We start from the raw sequence: 17,523 nt of genomic DNA on the forward strand, positions 1-17,523 counted from the left end.
TCACTCTGTACTTTTAAGACCAGTTTATCATGGGGAGAAGGGCAGATAATTTCAGATAGCAGAGGTTCCTCTATTTTCCTCCCATGACTCTAAATCAGAATCAAAATAATAAACACTAAGCTAAATTCTCCATCCCATATGGAGACGGACTAGGATTTGTAGTGCTCATTCATATTAGAAACATGCATCAAATAAAGAATCAAAGCCTTCCTCACTATTTATGTCTAAGTATTTTTCATTATCACTGGAAAACATGAACTCTATGCTTCACTGACCTTGCTTCTCTCAAGGGAAATTTTTAAACTTACACAAAGTCTGTACAAATGGTTGCTAGTTAAATTAATTATTGTTAGGTTTTCCCAGCTGTGAGTCCATTTGGTTCTCATTTTCTAACTCATGAGTTTCTAACTCACAATCAGACCTTGCAGTAGCACTGACACCATCCTCTTGAGAACAGTCTGACAACAGCTTTTTCATTAGTAAACTATGGGAAATATGTTATCAATCACTTTACAGGGTGTCATCCCCAGGCCCATTTTCACAGAATTGTTTTTAATTGTCTGTTAGGCCTCCATTTCTGCTTTAAAACCTGTAAACCTGAAACATTTATCCTTAAAGTTGGAAAAAACTGAGGAGGGAGATTTTAATTTTTTTTTTAAGAGATGGTCTGTTCTTTTGCATGTCTGGCTTCATTCAAAAAAAAAAAAAAAGAAGTTTGTTAGTTTGTTGATAAACATGTTTTGATCAAAGGTGATTTTTGAGTACTTTTCATGGTCTATGTCTGAACGGTCATTTTATTTGATTGTCATCATCAACATTTGGTTTCAGAATGGATCTTAAACTTTATTACATCAAGTGTATTGGTTGTACTGGAACGACTCCAGAACACTTTTAAAATGAAGTGTTTGATGATGTACATTAATTCATCACTTCTCCAAAATGCTCATATTCAGGCAAAGTTTTGAACCAAATGCCTCTGAAGTATTACAGGCTATATACAGCCACTTGCTGAAATTCATTTAAATATTGATAAGGATATATACACTTTATATTCATCTGGACACAAGTAAAATAGCTTTATATAAATAAACTGTCTTCAGTCAGATTACAGCATTATGATTTAACTCAGGGTAGCAAATGATAGCATGTCCCACTGTCCCTGGAGAAGCCTGGGGGAAGACTGTAAACCTGCCTTGTCATGAACCATCTTTATGGAGCAATGTCATACAGTGGTCCTACATCATCTTGGTAGTTTACCAGTGTCTTAAGTGTTTTGTCATTTAGAGTAATTGTTACTCTGTAACATGCAGAAAGTTTCTTTCAGGTAATAGACTTAATTATATTAATGATGTTAATACATTTAGGGATTATTTAGCAAAGTAGGTATGATGAGATGTAAAAAGGCACAAATATCCCCTGCCTTTGATGGAAGAAAAGCTGCATCTGGTGCAAGCATTGGACCATTGAGTCAATATTTTCAGTCAAAGCAACTTTACAAAACAAGCTGCATCCGTGTGGCTTTTCAGTATTCCTAAAAGTATCAGACTTGAAAATATGGTAACTCTGGGGATCTCAGAGCAGTTTGGAGCAATGCAGGTTGGCTGACATTGGCTGTGATACCATTCCCAGAAGTACCAATTAGTTGGCAGTGCTTGGAGGGAGAGTGATTGTTCTGAGGGCACCTATGGGTATTGTGTTCCTGTGCCTCTGCAGGTCTAATTATATACGTGCCAGAAACCCACTCACAGCAACATATTTATACAAAAATGAAGCCTCTGCATTCTCATTTCTGAAGATTTTTTAGTTAACTGTTTTTACGCCAGGGACGTTACTTCATCTTTTACAAAATCCGGAAAGGTATTCCAGCTGTGTGGCTCCCAGAACAAAGAAAACATTTGGTATTCCAGCAAAAGACCATACCCCTAACCACGTACATGAGAGATCTGGAGAGCAAAGTGGCAAGTAAGGTGGAGCCCACACCTTTAATGCTACTTGTGTCTAGCTGGCGGCAAAATGTGGATGATAAAGGACTTGTGTACCTGTAATGTGATTTCCTCCCCTTAAAAGGGCTTCTTATAGAGCATCATATGCTGTCCGCATCTCAACACTAGCTTCCTTTTTCACATTTCTTTTATATGCATTTTAAAGAGCTGATTTGACTTTTCAACTTACTTACTTAATATACTGTGTACAATATGGTTAAACTATTAGATTAAAATTAATACTAAATTTAAAATATTTTAATAATGACCTGAATGCTATCAGAAAGAATATATTAGAGTTTAAGACTTTTTTTCTCATTTTACTCTAGTAGTAATGAATAAAGGGGATTTTTTTGAAGACAAGGGCAAAAAACATTTAATTCTTCACAGCTATTTTGAACTACAAGTCCTTCACTTGTTTTCTATTACTTTGGGAAGACAGCTTCTGAACAGATATTTCATCAAACTGTTGAGTTTCAACTCCTTTATTCTGTCCGGATAAGCTTTAGGTAACTGTGATGTGCTGTGCTGTGCCCAGGTTTTTGTGTGCAATGCCAAATCCTCTTCCAAAGCAGTGCTACACATAACTTTCAACCGATTACACTGCACATGTTTGACTGATACCTGAAGAGCCTGGTTGTATTGGCACAGGTTGCCCAACAGGGCTTCAGCCCATGTCAGATCAAATCAGCTTTAGCTTTTAAATTTGTGGATTTTTGTCATTTTGTAAAGGAGAAGATGAAGTTGGAAGAAAATAAATTCAGGCATTATCCAGACAAGTTCTTCTGAGATACACTCAGATCTAACCACTAAGCCACAAACTGTGGGTTGCCAGCTGGACTGCTGATGAGTATATGTTGTATCCTCTTCTCATCTTGAAATTATCCTTCCTATTGAGAAGAAAAACACTGACAACACCGACTGAAAAGAGCAAACAGTTCAGATACAGTTTTCTAAGACGACTTACTGCCTTCCAGTCCAGTTGTCTGTGACAGTGCCCTTGTGCCCTCGCAGTGGAGGGAGTGTCCATCCAGTCGCTTTGGGCTGCTGATCAACAAAATCTGGGTAGTTCCATATAACATCATGAGCTGGATCATCCTTTAGGAAATCAAGTCACAAAAAGTAAGGTCAGGGAGTAGAAAGCAGCCTGGATCTTAACTTATGCCAAGTAACAGAAATTTGATAATGACAAAACTAATGTCAGCTTTCAGTAATTTCTTCTAAAGCTTTAAGGCAGGATGCTGACATTTATGGCTTAAGTGCTCTCTCTGGAAAGGACTCTATAGAAAACAATATAGGTCAGTGAATTAACTAAAAGGGTCCTAAGTGACACTGACTTGTATTCCTAGTCCTCACACTCACTTTGTCATGACCTTGAATTTTACAGACATAGAAGCTAATATGTTCTACTTTATTGTATTTAAAGATTATGGTTTCTTATTTAAGATGATAAACTGTAACTTAATTGTAAGAGCAACCTTGAACTAGATCATTCTCTTCATCACTGCTGTACTAAATGTAGCTTTTCTTTTTTTCCATGATGATTTGCAGTGATTTTCTTCAAAAAGAGCCAATCCCTATTCTAAATTGTTCACATTTAAGAATAGTCTTAGAAAATATTGAAGCTGAAAGGACTAAAGTACTTCTGAAGACACTAAGTAAACATCTCAAATTAAGGAAAGGGAGGCAATTTTCATTCTATATGAACTTTCATTAAAATACTCTATTTTGAAGGCTAGTGAGTAGGATTCAAACTTTAAGTTGTTATTCTTCTTTATGCCTCTGTTGCATTTGAGGTTTTGAATTTGGTTGTTACATTTTTCATTTGAAAGAAGAAAAACCTGCATTTGAAGTGAAATAACCTTGGAATTTCAGACTATAAATTGTATTACTATATATAACTGTGTGCCTTGCAACATATATATGTATATGTGTGTTCCAAACATTACTATTGTTCTCCAATCCACTGGAAAATATAAATCTTAAATCAGTACCTCCTACAGAAAAGAAGGTGAGAATAGAAGATTAATTCTGAAACACAGTCGAGTCAGTGAATACATTGTGTATAGGATCACTTGAAAATCAATGAAATTAACCATCTTTGTAATAAGAGTGTTTTAAACTAGATTCAGTGGATCTTAACTGCCCAGTATTAGAATGAAATTACATCTCTGATTGTGTAATGACTTTAGGCAATGAACACTCCAGAGGAATGAACTTTATGTTGTTTTTTCCTTATGTTGCCCTTCGCTAGATCCTAACTTGATCCTTAATACAAAGAGCATATAGTAAGAACTAACAGAATAATTCAGTGTTTCACATTCTGGGATACATCAAGGCCTTCCTGATAGTTTGCAGAAGTACCAGGAAAAAAATTCTTCTGTGTATGGTCTCATCCCACATGCCAAGCTACAGAACAAAGAAACACCACTGTATTTAAACCAGAACCATTCATAATGCTCTTTTCTGAATTATTTTGGGGATAGATCCTTATTCTTTCCTTACATCTCTCAGTTTTACAGGAGATTCAAAGCTAGCCTCTAGCATGCGCTACGTGGAGACCCAGTCTATGCAGATTGGAGCTTCATATATGATACAGTTCAACTTGGTGATGGGCTGCAGTCAGGCCTTTACTCCTCATATGGACAACCAGGTGAAACTGGAGTACTCCACCAACCATGGCCTCACATGGCATCTTGTTCAGGAGGTGAGGCTGGCAGTGAGGACTTTTGTCTTCCATAAACTCTGCTTTATACAAAGATTGTCTGAAATACACTTTTGGCTTTAAACAAAGAAATATGTTTTCCTTTTTCACCTTTCAATAAAGAAATGCTTAGTTGTAATCAAAATTACTAATAGAGGTATTTAGAATGTTCCTCATAATATTTGGAAGAAAGGTATCTGAAAGCCTGAAATACAAAATTGTGACAGGAATGGACCAAGGCTGAGAAAAAAATTGGGCCACAGTTAGAGCTACAGGGTAATGGCTGAGATCTTTCCTGTGCTATTGCTTTGTTTTTCTAAGCAAAATGCATGTACTGTTTCCTGGAATTTAAATGGATAGAAATTCTTTCTGCCCTTGTGTGCAGCCATTTCGTAAATGGAAAGCACATTCCTTCAGGGGATTGTAATGCAGAGCCCTTCATCCCCCATCCCTGGTTCACACACAGTCCAGGACCGTAATGACCGGCTGTTTCCCCCACTCTGCTCGAAGTGCAAATAGCAGTGTTGGCTGCTCTTTTCCCGGGTGGCTTGGTGCTGTCTCAGCACAAATGTGAGCAGTGCATTTGGCCACAGTTCGTGCTCTTGTTTTCCCTCTTAGATCAAAAGCTGGACTTTCCCTGGCCTCAGGGTCAACTAACCAAGGTCCTTTGGCTGCCTCTGAGCAGGTTCAGAGGGTGTCAGGGAACTTGTCCTACTGCCTTTTCACTGCCTGCTCTGCAGGCTCACCGAAGGATTTGTATGTCAGGTTCCACACCTTCTATGAGCAATTAAACTTTGCCTGGTTACCCTTTGCCATGGTGTATTTTGCCACATTTAATTTGGTGGGCAGAATAGAGAAATGGCAATAAATGAATTTTTAAACTTTGCAAATCCAAGTAATGATTTCTTACCTAAAACAGAATCCAGAGGAAAGCTCTAAATCATGTATTTCAAACACTGTTCATGTCTTTTATACCTAGCAGGCATCATCACGGTGTCCAAGAAAAGTTCCTAGCAGTAGGTGTTTGGGGTTTGTGCTTGCCATCTATGGAAGATCAATTGCCCTCAGATTTTAGTGCTCCTTTCCTTGCTCCATAGAGCTGAGTTCAGAGAGAACATGCAGCCAAATTGTTTTTCTCACACCATCCATGTTGTTGTGATAAAAGAGTATTTGTAGTATATTTCAAAGACATAATCTGACAAATAAACAAAACACTAATTAATTGAAATGTTTGAAAGTTTTGTTTGCTTTGCAAGCACTGATGAGATCCTGTTTTCTAAGATCATTTAGGGGAGATGAATCAATAAAAAGATGTTTGAAAATTGCTGGAAAGGAAACTAAGCCTTTAGAAAACCTACTAAAAAAAACCAAAACAACAAAATAAGGTCTCAGATCTTCATTTAATACTCTAAGATATTTGAGCAATAAATTTCTCTGTAAAATAATATATTCTGCTTTTCTTCATATTTAATACGTAACTATTACCATATAATTTAACTATATAAATGTTCTTAATTGCCATAACTTCTGTAGAGAGTCACTGCTTTATTTTTAGTTTGAGAGCAGTCAAAGTAGGCTACTTGCATAAGCAGGTGTCTGGTCTCTTGCCCAATACCCTTCATGGGGGAGAGCACAGCAGTGACCAGCAAAATACTCTTGGGCATATGGGGATGATCAGGAGAAGCTGTGCTGTGGCAGGAAGGGGCAGAAGGGACTCTCTGAATTGGTAGCTAGAAGAGGATCATTCAGGTTGGTAGTAACTTCCAAGCACTTTATTAATACCTCATAGCACAAATTTTTGGGTGCTGTTCTGGCAAAATATAAACAAATTAATGGAATATTGCAAAAAATGAAGTAGCATTGCAAGGACAGCACTAGAAAACAGTTAAGAAGCTGGGATAAGGGACTTCATTTATATTTAATATTAAAAAGATGTGACAATGATCATATCTTCTAAATTAAAAAAAGAAAATAAAAATTGGGGAATAGACGGCAATAGGAATCTGAGTTAAATGCAGAAATAGTCCTAGAAGCTGGAAGGGGGAATTTGCACCACCTTCTGTAGGTGTCAAAGCTAACACAGCTGCAGAGCTTGGGAAGGGCCTATGGACACAACTTCAACACAGAAGGCTGAGGTTGGGGGCTCTGGTGTGGCTCTCTCTGTTCCTACTGTTGCTCCCCACTGCAGATGGAGGGTGTGGGGCCAGCCAGCATGCCCAGGCAAAGCCTCACAAGTAGGTCTCTAAAATGACCTGTATAAGTCTGGAGGTCCCTTTCATAGACTTACTTCATAGTGGTCTTGTGGCTTTACTTCATAGTCCATGATGGATGCTGGGGTGAAAATAGTAAAAAACAAAGAGATAGACATTCCTCGTGGAGGAAAGCAAAACATTGCCAGTCACTAATGCTAAAGTCTTTAAATAAAGTCATATGGCTTTCTTTCATCCTCAATTTTACTACTAGTTTTCTGAGAAATTTCTCTGCATCATGTCAGGATTTTTCTCTTCTGGGTCTTTCACTCCAACATCTGGACCCAGACAAACTCCTGGTTCTGTGAATGTTTGATGCTTGTTTCTGTTCCCAATTTTTCCTCAATATTAAATGTGGTTTTGAAATGTTTTGTTTTAAGGAATGTCTTCCCAGTATGCCAAGCTGTCAGGAGTTTACATCAGCAAGTATTTACCACTCCAGCGAATTTACTCAGTGGAGGAGAATCACTGTTCTTTTACCACAGAAGACTTGGTAAGCAGTTACTTCCTCTCTTTAAATTTTTTGGTGGGGGTGCAGATAATTCATCTAAATTGCTATGACAAAGATCAAGTCTCTGCAGGTCATACTCAAGCCAATAGGTGGGGTGCCAGGGCTGACCTAGTCGCAGGTATTTCCCATAAAAGGCATTCCTTACATAATTAGAGAATGAAATGTTGGTGAAGTCAACAGAAACTATTGTTTACAATTGTTTTTAATACATACTCTGGCTCGTCTAATAAAGTTCAGACTTTTCAAAAATAGTAGCGCTTGTATATAAATGCCCTACTGGAGGAAGGCTTTATTTGGATTGTTAATTTTTATTTTGCACATTCCTTATTGTTTACATCTTCAGACCAAAGCCTTGTATAAACAATAAGTAATGATTCATTTCTGGGAATTTTTTAACTCTTGATTCTTTTTATAGCATGTCTTAAAAAATAACATTCTCTTCTGCAAAAAAAGAGAAACAAAAATTTTCAGAAAGCCTATTCATCTTGTTGTAATCAAACTTGGTTTGCCTGCCCTAAAATTTTTGTTTATTAACCTAATTGTTTCTTTCATTGTTTATTTTTAAATTTTTATTATAACATACAAATAAAAATTTGTCATAAATCTCAATAATCTTCAGGTCATCCTTCATTTGAGGATTTAATTATTACAATTAGGGTTACATTTTGATTATGTTTGACCTGAATCCATCACAGCAATTGCAATGAGAGCTTGCTCAGATTAAGTTATCATTGTATTTCCCCATCCTTCATCATTATTTTTTTGCACTCTGCATGGTCTCAGCACAGCCTGTTTCCATCAATCACACCACAATGATACCTTCTTTCAACACACTGGCCCTTTTTACTGTACAGACAATATTCAGAATTTCCTATTTCTAGGCAAAACATCAAAGGCACATACTGAATCCTTAGAACATATCATATCAGATAATACCAAATGGTGCAAGTAAGTCTACAAATAAGTGCTTTGTAGTTAGATTATAATGTACTAAATCTTACATGTCATTATGTGCCACCATCTACAAAATCTGTGGTTCACATAGGCACTTAGAAGTTTAAAAAGTGTCTACAATTTTTTGGGTTACACTCTAAAGTAGGCTGTTATTCCTAATTTCATTTATGAAATATATACTGTACTCAATTTGATGATGATACCAATGTTGTGGGCCTCTTTTTCTTTAGGATCTACTAATTCTTCTCAGAATATGAGGTGACAGAAGTAAATAATTCCATTTTAATTTAAGAGACTGCAGGGAGAAATTATGATGAAGTAATAGCCGTATTCCTGTTCTGTGCTGTGCACAAATCATAAATATTTCACACTCTGTCTTGTATCTGAAGGGATTCCCGTCTGTTAGCAGAGTTTTGTTTGTAATTAAAGTACAAATTACCACTGAACATTCCTTTGCTCTTGATAGAGCACATTTTCTGTGTTGTGTTGTACTATGCAGTTATTGGGGTGAAGAGGAAGTGTGGCTCCATGTTCCCCACCAAACACAATCCAGCACACCACATGCATCTCTCTCTCACCACTTTCTAACCTTCCTTTCCACTGGCAAGGAGCAGGCTAAGGGCTCAGCAGTTCCTTTGGGTTGAAAATGCGGGGGCATTTTTTACACGTGTTTTAGAGCACACTTGTGAGCAGAGGGTAAGCTTCCACCTTTTCAAAACCTGGGCATTATTGGTGACAATTTGATGTGCGGCTCTCTGCTGCCAGCCCAGCCACACAGAGGGCGTTGTCCCAGGTGGCTGGTAGTGAATATGTTCTGTAGGGCTCCTCTTCGGGGTGCCCTCAATCCTTCTCCTATCCCTTCCCCACCTGCATCCACTGCAACAACCACCCAGAGGCAAAACCTTAGTAATGGCCAGGAAGAACAGTGCCAAGGGGGAGAGCCAGGTCTTCTGCCTTCCCAGAACTGGGGTGAGGGGGAGAGATCTCTGGACCTTCCTTCTGTTTCAACCGTGCAAGAAAAAGGCTGCCAAATACTCAGCCTGTCCTGTGCTTACTGCACAGGGCAACAAACCACCTAAACAAGGACTTGGGAATGTCTCATTAGCCTTGTTCTGGCCCTTGGTAGCCTCGGCATGCCCTCACACCCCTGCACAGCCCTGCTGTGGTTGCTGGAGCTTTTATCCCTGGATGCACAGCTCTTAGCTGAGGGTTTGCACCTTGGGCGTGTGGGTAGTGTCAGGCTGTGGCACTGTGCTCATGCAGCTGGAAAATTGTTCATAACAGCACCTATTTCTCTTGTAAAACTTTCTGGGTGTGCTGGTATTTCTGCACATCTGTAGATGTCCTGCTTCTAGCAAGCATGAGTTTACAAGGTTCCCATGTTATGTGAGATTTGGGATGCTAGAAAATCTGCTGCAAGAATGAGACTTATATTGAAGAAATGAAATGTAAGCACCTGCTCGCTGAAATTGTATTGTACTTGAACTGAACATTTCTAACACTGATGGAAATTAATTTCAGTTTTATGCAAGGAATTTACATATGAACAGGCTTTAATGAGATGCAAGCAGCTGTCAGTTGCTGACTTCATAAACAAATCAACACCTAATGACTGAATGAGAGCTTCAGGATAATTGGGTAAATGTAATTATGGTAACTCAGAAGGTAGCAAATATAATTTTATCAGCCACAAATTTGCATTAGATCATTAAGGCTTTTAATATCAGGAGGGAAGGCAATGATTTTATTTTAACTCACATATCTGAAAAATTTTATAACAGAACATCATTTCACTTGCAGTACTTCTGGGACACGATTTCCTTGTGCTTCTGTAAAATGTCACACAACAATGACTTTTATTTGACATCAACCTGACTTAGATATAATGTCATTAGAAAGCTAGATTGCCTCCCAGTAGCATTTAAAAAAAAAGGAGAAACTATGAGGAACTAGGGAAGTTTATTTTGCTTGTAAGAAATGCTTTCATAGCTCCTCAGTGCTGCACTTCCCATTTCAATAGGTGTCCAAATGGTGACTGTCCAGAAAACCAGTGTTTTATCACTGAGGATGCAGCTGACGCTCATCTCCTTATTCTCTTTTCTTAATTAACATGGCTTTTTTAAATGGGTGATTACCATTTTTAACAGCATAATCCTCTTAAGCTGTTGTTACCTTGAGGTGCAGAGCAGCCTTGGAAAGCTTTCAAAAACAGCAAGCAGGACTGGCTTTTCAGCAGCATTGCTTTTGTAATTGTCAATTCAGCCTAACACACATTATCCCTCACCCAGGGAGGAATCTGAATCCATAGAGTTTTCCCTGCCCACAGCCATGTGATGGTGGCATCGCTTCCCGTAGGACCCCTGGAAGCAGGCTGGGTGGGAAGGCAAGGGCAGCTCCTTGTCCCTTGCAGCTTGGGGCCACGGGATTCCCGTGGTGGCAAAGCTGTCCCCAGGGGAGAGCTGTCTGTCTGGAGATAAAAATAACTCCTCCCCTCTGGGATGTGGCTCCCTGGGGACTATCCCCAGCCCCCAGCTGCTGCACACACCTCCATTTGGGCCACATGTTCATCTCCAGGCTGTAATGAGCCTCCTCCTTTCCTCCCCTCCCCTCAAATGAGATAAATAAACCTCCTGGAATGACTGCATTCATCTGAGAACTTCTAGGTAACAAGTGGAGCTGAGTGCATCCCTTGGCTTGACGTGCAGCCAACATCTGGAACTGGAGGAGGCAGATGGAACTCTGCACCTGGCAGGGTGGCAGTCCCCTGCAGCAGGAATGGGATGATGAGACTCTCCAGGGAAACATTTTGGTCAGGTGAAACCCACATGAGCCCCAGTAAGGGCCATCAGCCCTGGTGTCAGCTCCATGCCTGCCGTGCATGCCCAGCCCTGGGAGCAGCCCCAAAGACGAGCTGCACAGCTGGGGCTTCAGGTGTTTTGCTGCCCTGGGCACAGGTGTTGTCTGTCACTGCACAGGGCTTGGCTCTCCCCACTGTTTGTGTAGGTCAGTGTGAGCCTTGTGCCCCAGAACCAGCCCTGATGCTCCTGCACAACCGCCCTTCAGGGTCATTTGCACCTGTCAGCAGCCAGTGAGTGGCCGAGGCAATGCCATCAATGCCACACCAAGCTCTTTCTAGGGGGCACCACCGCTTGTTGGGCACCATGAGACTTCCATGGCACAGTGAAATTGCCTCTGTATCACTGTAAATCTCCCCCAGTTTGCTGTAAATACCCCTGGGCTGCAGGGTCTCACACCCCACCTCCACCCATACTCTGTCCCTGATGCAAAACAGATGCCCGAATCCAATGCTCTCCCTCCTGTTACCTGGGAAAATAACATGACACAATTTTACTGTGCTGGGAGTTCACAGGGGGTGTGTTTGCCTGCTCTAACACCATTCTTTGGTTTCAGTATTGTTATTTTCCTCAGCACACATTAGAGTTAACACCAGTCATTACTGTTCTTTCCAGAGCCTACAGCCTCTGTCAGGGTTCTCTGTGGTGCCATTGATGTAAACATGAACCTCAGCACCAAAGTGATGTGCTGACTTCAGAGCACTGAAAAAATAAACAGTAAATAATTGCAGTCAATATTGACTGCCCATTATGCCTACACAAGCTTAGGAAGTCCTTCGTGTGCTGATTACTGGCATTGTACCCTTTTAATGGATAATTCATAGCTCTTGTAATGTAACCCATCAATACATTATATCCTGAGGGAGTATTTAATCAGCAGATTTGCCCCTGCAGATTAACTCTGAGTGCTGTAAAAATGCTTACAGTATTTGCAATATCAAACAGATACTTAAAGCAGGCAACAAGGGTCATTTCAATTAAAAACCAAGCCCTTGGGCAGCTTCACTTGTTTTTTAAAGAAATTCAAAACTGGTGTTTTAAAAATTTGTCCACACATGCACCAAACTTCTTATATGTGCCAGAGTGGCTAATTGCCACTCTGTCCACTTCAGCTGCACAGGCCTGCTCTGTTCATTTTTTCACTTCCATACATGTGAGCAGGTGGCTCAGCCACCTTTACAATATTCATTTTAGTAAGTCTTATTCTACATAAATTATTGGAGGTGGGGAAAGGGCTTTATATCTTGAAGCAGAATAACAGCAGTATATCCTGTGCCTCATAAAATAACCATATGGCTCAGAAACAAGCTAGAAAAGAAGCTTCTAATAGGAACTGCCTGCTTCTCATCCTCAGCTCCCCCAACCAGCCCTTGGCCAGACACAGGCCTGTCCCATTTTAAAATTGGATTTTTAATTCTCCTCAGTCGACCTTGCTTTCCCTGTCCTAACCCTCCACAACAGTGCAATTCAGCCTCAGTGCCCACATTGCCACCACCACCCCTTTTTACCCAGACCCATCATGCAGCCAGCAGCCCCTTTTACTCCATCATGATGAACAATTTCCCATCTTTGTTTCACTTCACATGCATTAAATTTTTCTTAATCTCATTCTGACATGAGCGGAGTGGAGAGTCTCTGCGTCCCCCATCTGGGAGTGGCCACCAGCCAATGTTGGTAACCTGCTGGATGTGCACAGTTTGGCAGGGCAGCTTGAAAAGGCTTGATGATGACAAAAATTGCTTTTCTCATGATTCACTTTCTTCTCCAGCCTTGGTTTTTGAGGGCGATGGGTGTCAGGCTGGGTTTGGCTAGCAGGAGTCATTCCCATGGAAAATGTCAATGTTGCATTGGACAATCTCCTAAAGGGCCAACAGTAAGCATTTTTTAATGGATAATGTTAGCTGAATTCACTATTGTAAAGAAAAACAAGCTGTTGAAGACAAACTATTTAGAAAGGAGAAGCTAAAGCAAGGTTTTGTGCTTGAAGAATATTACAACTATCCAGAGCTTAGTTAGGCAAGAAGTTTAATTTGATGATTCCCCACTACAAACCTTGGGTGTTACAGATTTTGAGTTGTTGGGCAAGAGCAAGCTATTTACAGTGCAGAAAAAAATAGGTGCTATGACACGGGATCTTCGTCAAAAACTTGTGATCTCAATGTCACCAGTGATATGTGAGCAAAATCTAGTTTAGAATCATCCTGACAAAAAGAAATTTTTGTATCCAAGAAAAAACAGTTAACTGTTCTTGAATGGAAATAGTCGGTATTCACTTATGCTCAAGAACTTTAATAATTTTTTAAACAATAAAGATCGGGAGAAACCTCTTTACATGGTTTACAACCTGTTAACTGTGACCAAAAATATAGAAAACAAAGTCATGCCCTAGATACACCTTTCCAATTTTGCAACCATCACTCAATAAAAATCCAATAATATTCATAGCGAGGCTTACCTTAAAATAATGCTCAAAATTCCTGCAACATCTCTGCAATATGCTTTTCCTCAGAAAAGTCATCAATCACTGAAAAGTCCTTTATATAGCCCTGTGCAGCAAGTGGCATAATCTAGGAAGTTAATTTGCAAAAATCTGTCTTTGGTTGTGTCAGCCTTTGCAGCTTGGGCTGTGATTGTGATACCAACTTCATTTTTTTTTTAGTTACATTTTATCTTTTTTCCCACCATTCTGTAAAGAATGGAGAATTAATACGCTGTTACTGGTTTTAAGGTCCAGTGCCACGCGTTTCCGCTGGAGTCAGTGCTACTACACAGCCCAGGATGAGTGGGCCTTGGACAACATCTACATTGGCCAGCAGTGTCCCAACATGTGCAGCGGGCATGGCTGGTGTGACCACGGTGTTTGCAGGTATGAAGCATTTGCAGGTATGAACAATGGTCTTCTGATACTTTAGGTACCCTACTATTTTCCATACTTTCCTTTTCTTGGCTGTTGTTCTTATTTTTAGATTAAACATTAAAAAATGAAAGCTCTACAAGGGGTTGACCATTCAGGCAGCATTAGGAGCCAGTTGCTCCACACCAATGTGTCCAAGAACCTGTATCCTTGTCAGATCCAAGCACTGGAAGAACTTTCAGTGGTACAGGGCTGCCCTGCTGCAGGTGTCCTGGTGGCCCCTCCGGCCCTTGGCACAAGGACCCCAGCTCAGGGCCAGAGCTGCTTCACTGGGTCAGAAGGATGCCAGGGACCAGCTCAGCACTGCCATTCTGACAGTTTGGCAGCCACTGTCAGAATGGGTGCTACACTGAGGGCACAGACTGCTACTCTCTGCTAGATTCAAACTTTCTGGACACCACAGGATTTTTTTTAGAAAAAGGATACAGGGTTTTCCCATTTTCCAGTTATTCTGGTTTGTTTCCATGATACAAAACTGCAATCCCAGAATGATTTGTTATTTCACATTGAATTTTATAGTGTCAGTGCACCACCTTAACTAATTGTCAGTGTTGTGTTTACACTTCCTTCTAGGTGTGATTCAGGGTTTCGGGGTACTGAATGTCATCCTGAAAATCCCCTTTCTTCAACCATCATGTCTGATTTTGAAAACCCAGATACCCTGAAGACAGAGTGGCAGGAAATTATTGGGGGAGAGATCGTCAAGCCTGAGGAAGGCTGTGGGGTCATCTCATCTGGCTCCTCACTCTACTTCAATAAGGTACTAAAGAGGGCTGGGAGACTGATAAAGGCACATACTGTAGGTTTCTGTGGAGCATAATGTGGCAAAGAAAAGGGAGGTGGCAGTAAGCTGCACACAATATTAGAAGTGCATTAAACAGCACAGCTGTGCTCTGCAGGTAAAGAACAAAGCAATCAAAAGAGGTAGGGAAAGACACATGCACTCTGTATTCAAGAAACAGCAGCTGTAGTGAAAGGCAGTAAATTGCCAGAGTGCTGGGAAGTGTGTACGTTCACAATGTCTTACTTGTACATTTTCTTTTTTAAGACTCAGTTCTCATCATCCAGCAGCTCCCATTTGTTTCTTCTGTACTGTCCTGGGTAAGAGATGGGGAAAGGTTGGCTTTCCAGGGGGCAAGAAGCTTAATTTGAGGTCACAGGAACAAAACTAGTGAAAAAAAACATCCTTTCAGGCTGTTAGAAAATGGTTCACCTGAAGGAGAATATTCTTTTGTATAACTTGCATACTTTGCAGACAAAAAATAATAGAACGGGAAAGAGATATAGGGAATTCTGATAATTAGTAGCAATTATAGCTAAAATAAAAAGAGACCTTTATGACCAGACGTAAGATTATGCATTGTAATCATAGATTTATTTTTGTATTGTTGCTCCTCACATCTAGTCCTAAGATTTGTTTTGTTCTTAATTGAAAGGAAGAGTATAAATGCAGCTATGTGCTTCTCTTTTAAAGGTTTGATCAAACTGCCATTGCTGTCATGAGAGCCAGATTAGTCCCAGAAGAATAACCCAATATGCAACGCTGTGTAATTGTGCGTTGTTTACCTCATTACAAAAATCTAACCCATGAAATAATTTTCAGCATTCCTACATAGTCTCACATCCAGCTCCCCTGGAAATAGAGCTCTGCACTGAAAATTTCAGAACAGACCAATCAGTATAACTAGCTAATTGTGATAATTGGATTTTTTTTATATAATTGTCTTCCCTGTTAGATGTTTTTCCTTCTGGCTTGGTTCCTTATGCCAAGTTTCTCAAAAGTAGTTTGCTAAATTAGAATTAACCTGCTATGATCTTTCTTCTGATTCCTGCTAAGGAGGAGTGAAAAACTCATTTAGAAATTCTTGGCTTCTTTCTATTGATCTCTAAGTGTTAGGTTATCACTCATTTCTTGAGTAGCAGCAGTCTGTGTGCTGTCAACAGAAGGTGGTTTATTTAATTTCTGTTTAGATCTTTCTCAAGGCGTCTAATGCTGGTAGGTAATAAAAAAATATTTTTATAATTGCCAAACAGTTCTGTATTGTTTTGGGGAACTCATATTCACATTTCTTTTCATTTGCTCAAACAGACACTTTTTATTTGAATGTCTAATGTTTGCTGCCATAATCAATTACTGCTGCCAGAATTAATGTTGGCTTTGTTCTGACAACCCTCTATCTTTTGTTTTACAACTCATTTTAATCAATTGCAGGTGTGTTCACAATTCAGAGCTCTTTCAATTAGCCCCTGCAATTCCTCTGAGGCTTTATGTCACTCATGCCCTTTCTCAATTAACCTGGTTCTGTTCTACCCCTTTGGCAGGCAGAGCTGCTGTGGGGTGTAGATATGGAAAACCCACCTTTAATGGTTTTAGAGCCAGAGCTTGGCCCACTGCAGGTCATTATGTTGGGTGCCCCCAGCCAGCCAGGACACACCTGCCCATGGGACAGCAAGGGTGTTTGCATCCTTATTACCCATTACTGACTTGATTTGATGGTGATAATTTCAAATTCCAGTGGGTCTCCAAATGAAGCTGTGAAAGCAAACTACCCAGAGATTATCAGCGTCACCTTGGCCAGCATTAGCCACATGGGGCTGTGCCAGGAAGCTCAGGGCTGCATCCAAGGCTGACTTACCTCACTCTCAGGGCACCATCCAGGAGGGAATTCCAGTCTCAGCTGGGAATAAACAACCAAATAAACAAACAACAACAACAGGCACAATTTAAGACTGAAACAGTATGGCTGTATCCCGTATGAGCTTTTTGTGAGTCAAAGGATTCTTCACAGGTTTTACCGACCAAGCTTCAGACCCCCATGTATTCAGCTTCCAGAAATCAGTCTCACAGTGTGAGGTGGCCTATTTGGTAGGGTCTACAAATGAGCTCAGGACCCAGGCTGTTATACCAGCAAAGCAAAATGTTCTAAGAAAGAAAGCAATAGACATTTATCTATGCTGGGTTTACCCCCAACTGTGTAGAAAGTAGAAAGAGGTGATGAATGGAATGGGATTTAAATTGATCTGTCACCTTATTAAAAATCACAGATGATATTTTCAATCTCAGCTCATAAATCTTGTTACTTGTGTCCGGCTAGATCACATCACTTTGCCTATCTCAAGTTTTTTTTGAAATTTGTCATAAGGATCATAAACGTACAAGTGAGAGAGAAGAACATAAACATTACTTAAATTATACGAGTCATAACTTAGCCCTGGTTTCCCTTTTTTATACTTTTTTATGCTTGGAGATGGACAGAAACACATGGTTATTTAAGGGAATTAGAAACAGTAGGCACGCTGACAGTCCTGCTCCGTTTTGGGGGGTGGTGCTAGATTCCAGCTACATTAATAAAT

At 40.1% G+C, this 17,523-nt stretch overlaps 1 protein-coding gene across 3 annotated transcripts in view; it reads left to right on the forward strand.

Annotated features, from left to right (window-relative positions):
- RELN (reelin) overlaps positions 1-17,523 on the forward strand; it is a 276,616-nt gene that overhangs the window by 186,421 nt on the left and 72,672 nt on the right. For all 3 annotated transcript variants that reach the window (XM_042018399.1, XM_042018400.1, XM_042018398.1), the window contains exons 21-24: positions 4,497-4,689; positions 7,316-7,428; positions 13,984-14,121; positions 14,743-14,929. In XM_042018399.1, coding sequence (XP_041874333.1) covers positions 4,497-4,689; positions 7,316-7,428; positions 13,984-14,121; positions 14,743-14,929 — 631 coding nt within the window. The remainder of the gene's footprint in view (positions 1-4,496; positions 4,690-7,315; positions 7,429-13,983; positions 14,122-14,742; positions 14,930-17,523) is intronic.

The sequence above is a fragment of the Corvus kubaryi genome, unplaced genomic scaffold (assembly GCF_017639235.1).
Source record: "Corvus kubaryi isolate FWS band 111438036 unplaced genomic scaffold, C.kubaryi_AGA036_p1.0 137, whole genome shotgun sequence".
In the NCBI taxonomy this organism is placed as follows: Eukaryota; Metazoa; Chordata; class Aves; order Passeriformes; family Corvidae; genus Corvus; species Corvus kubaryi.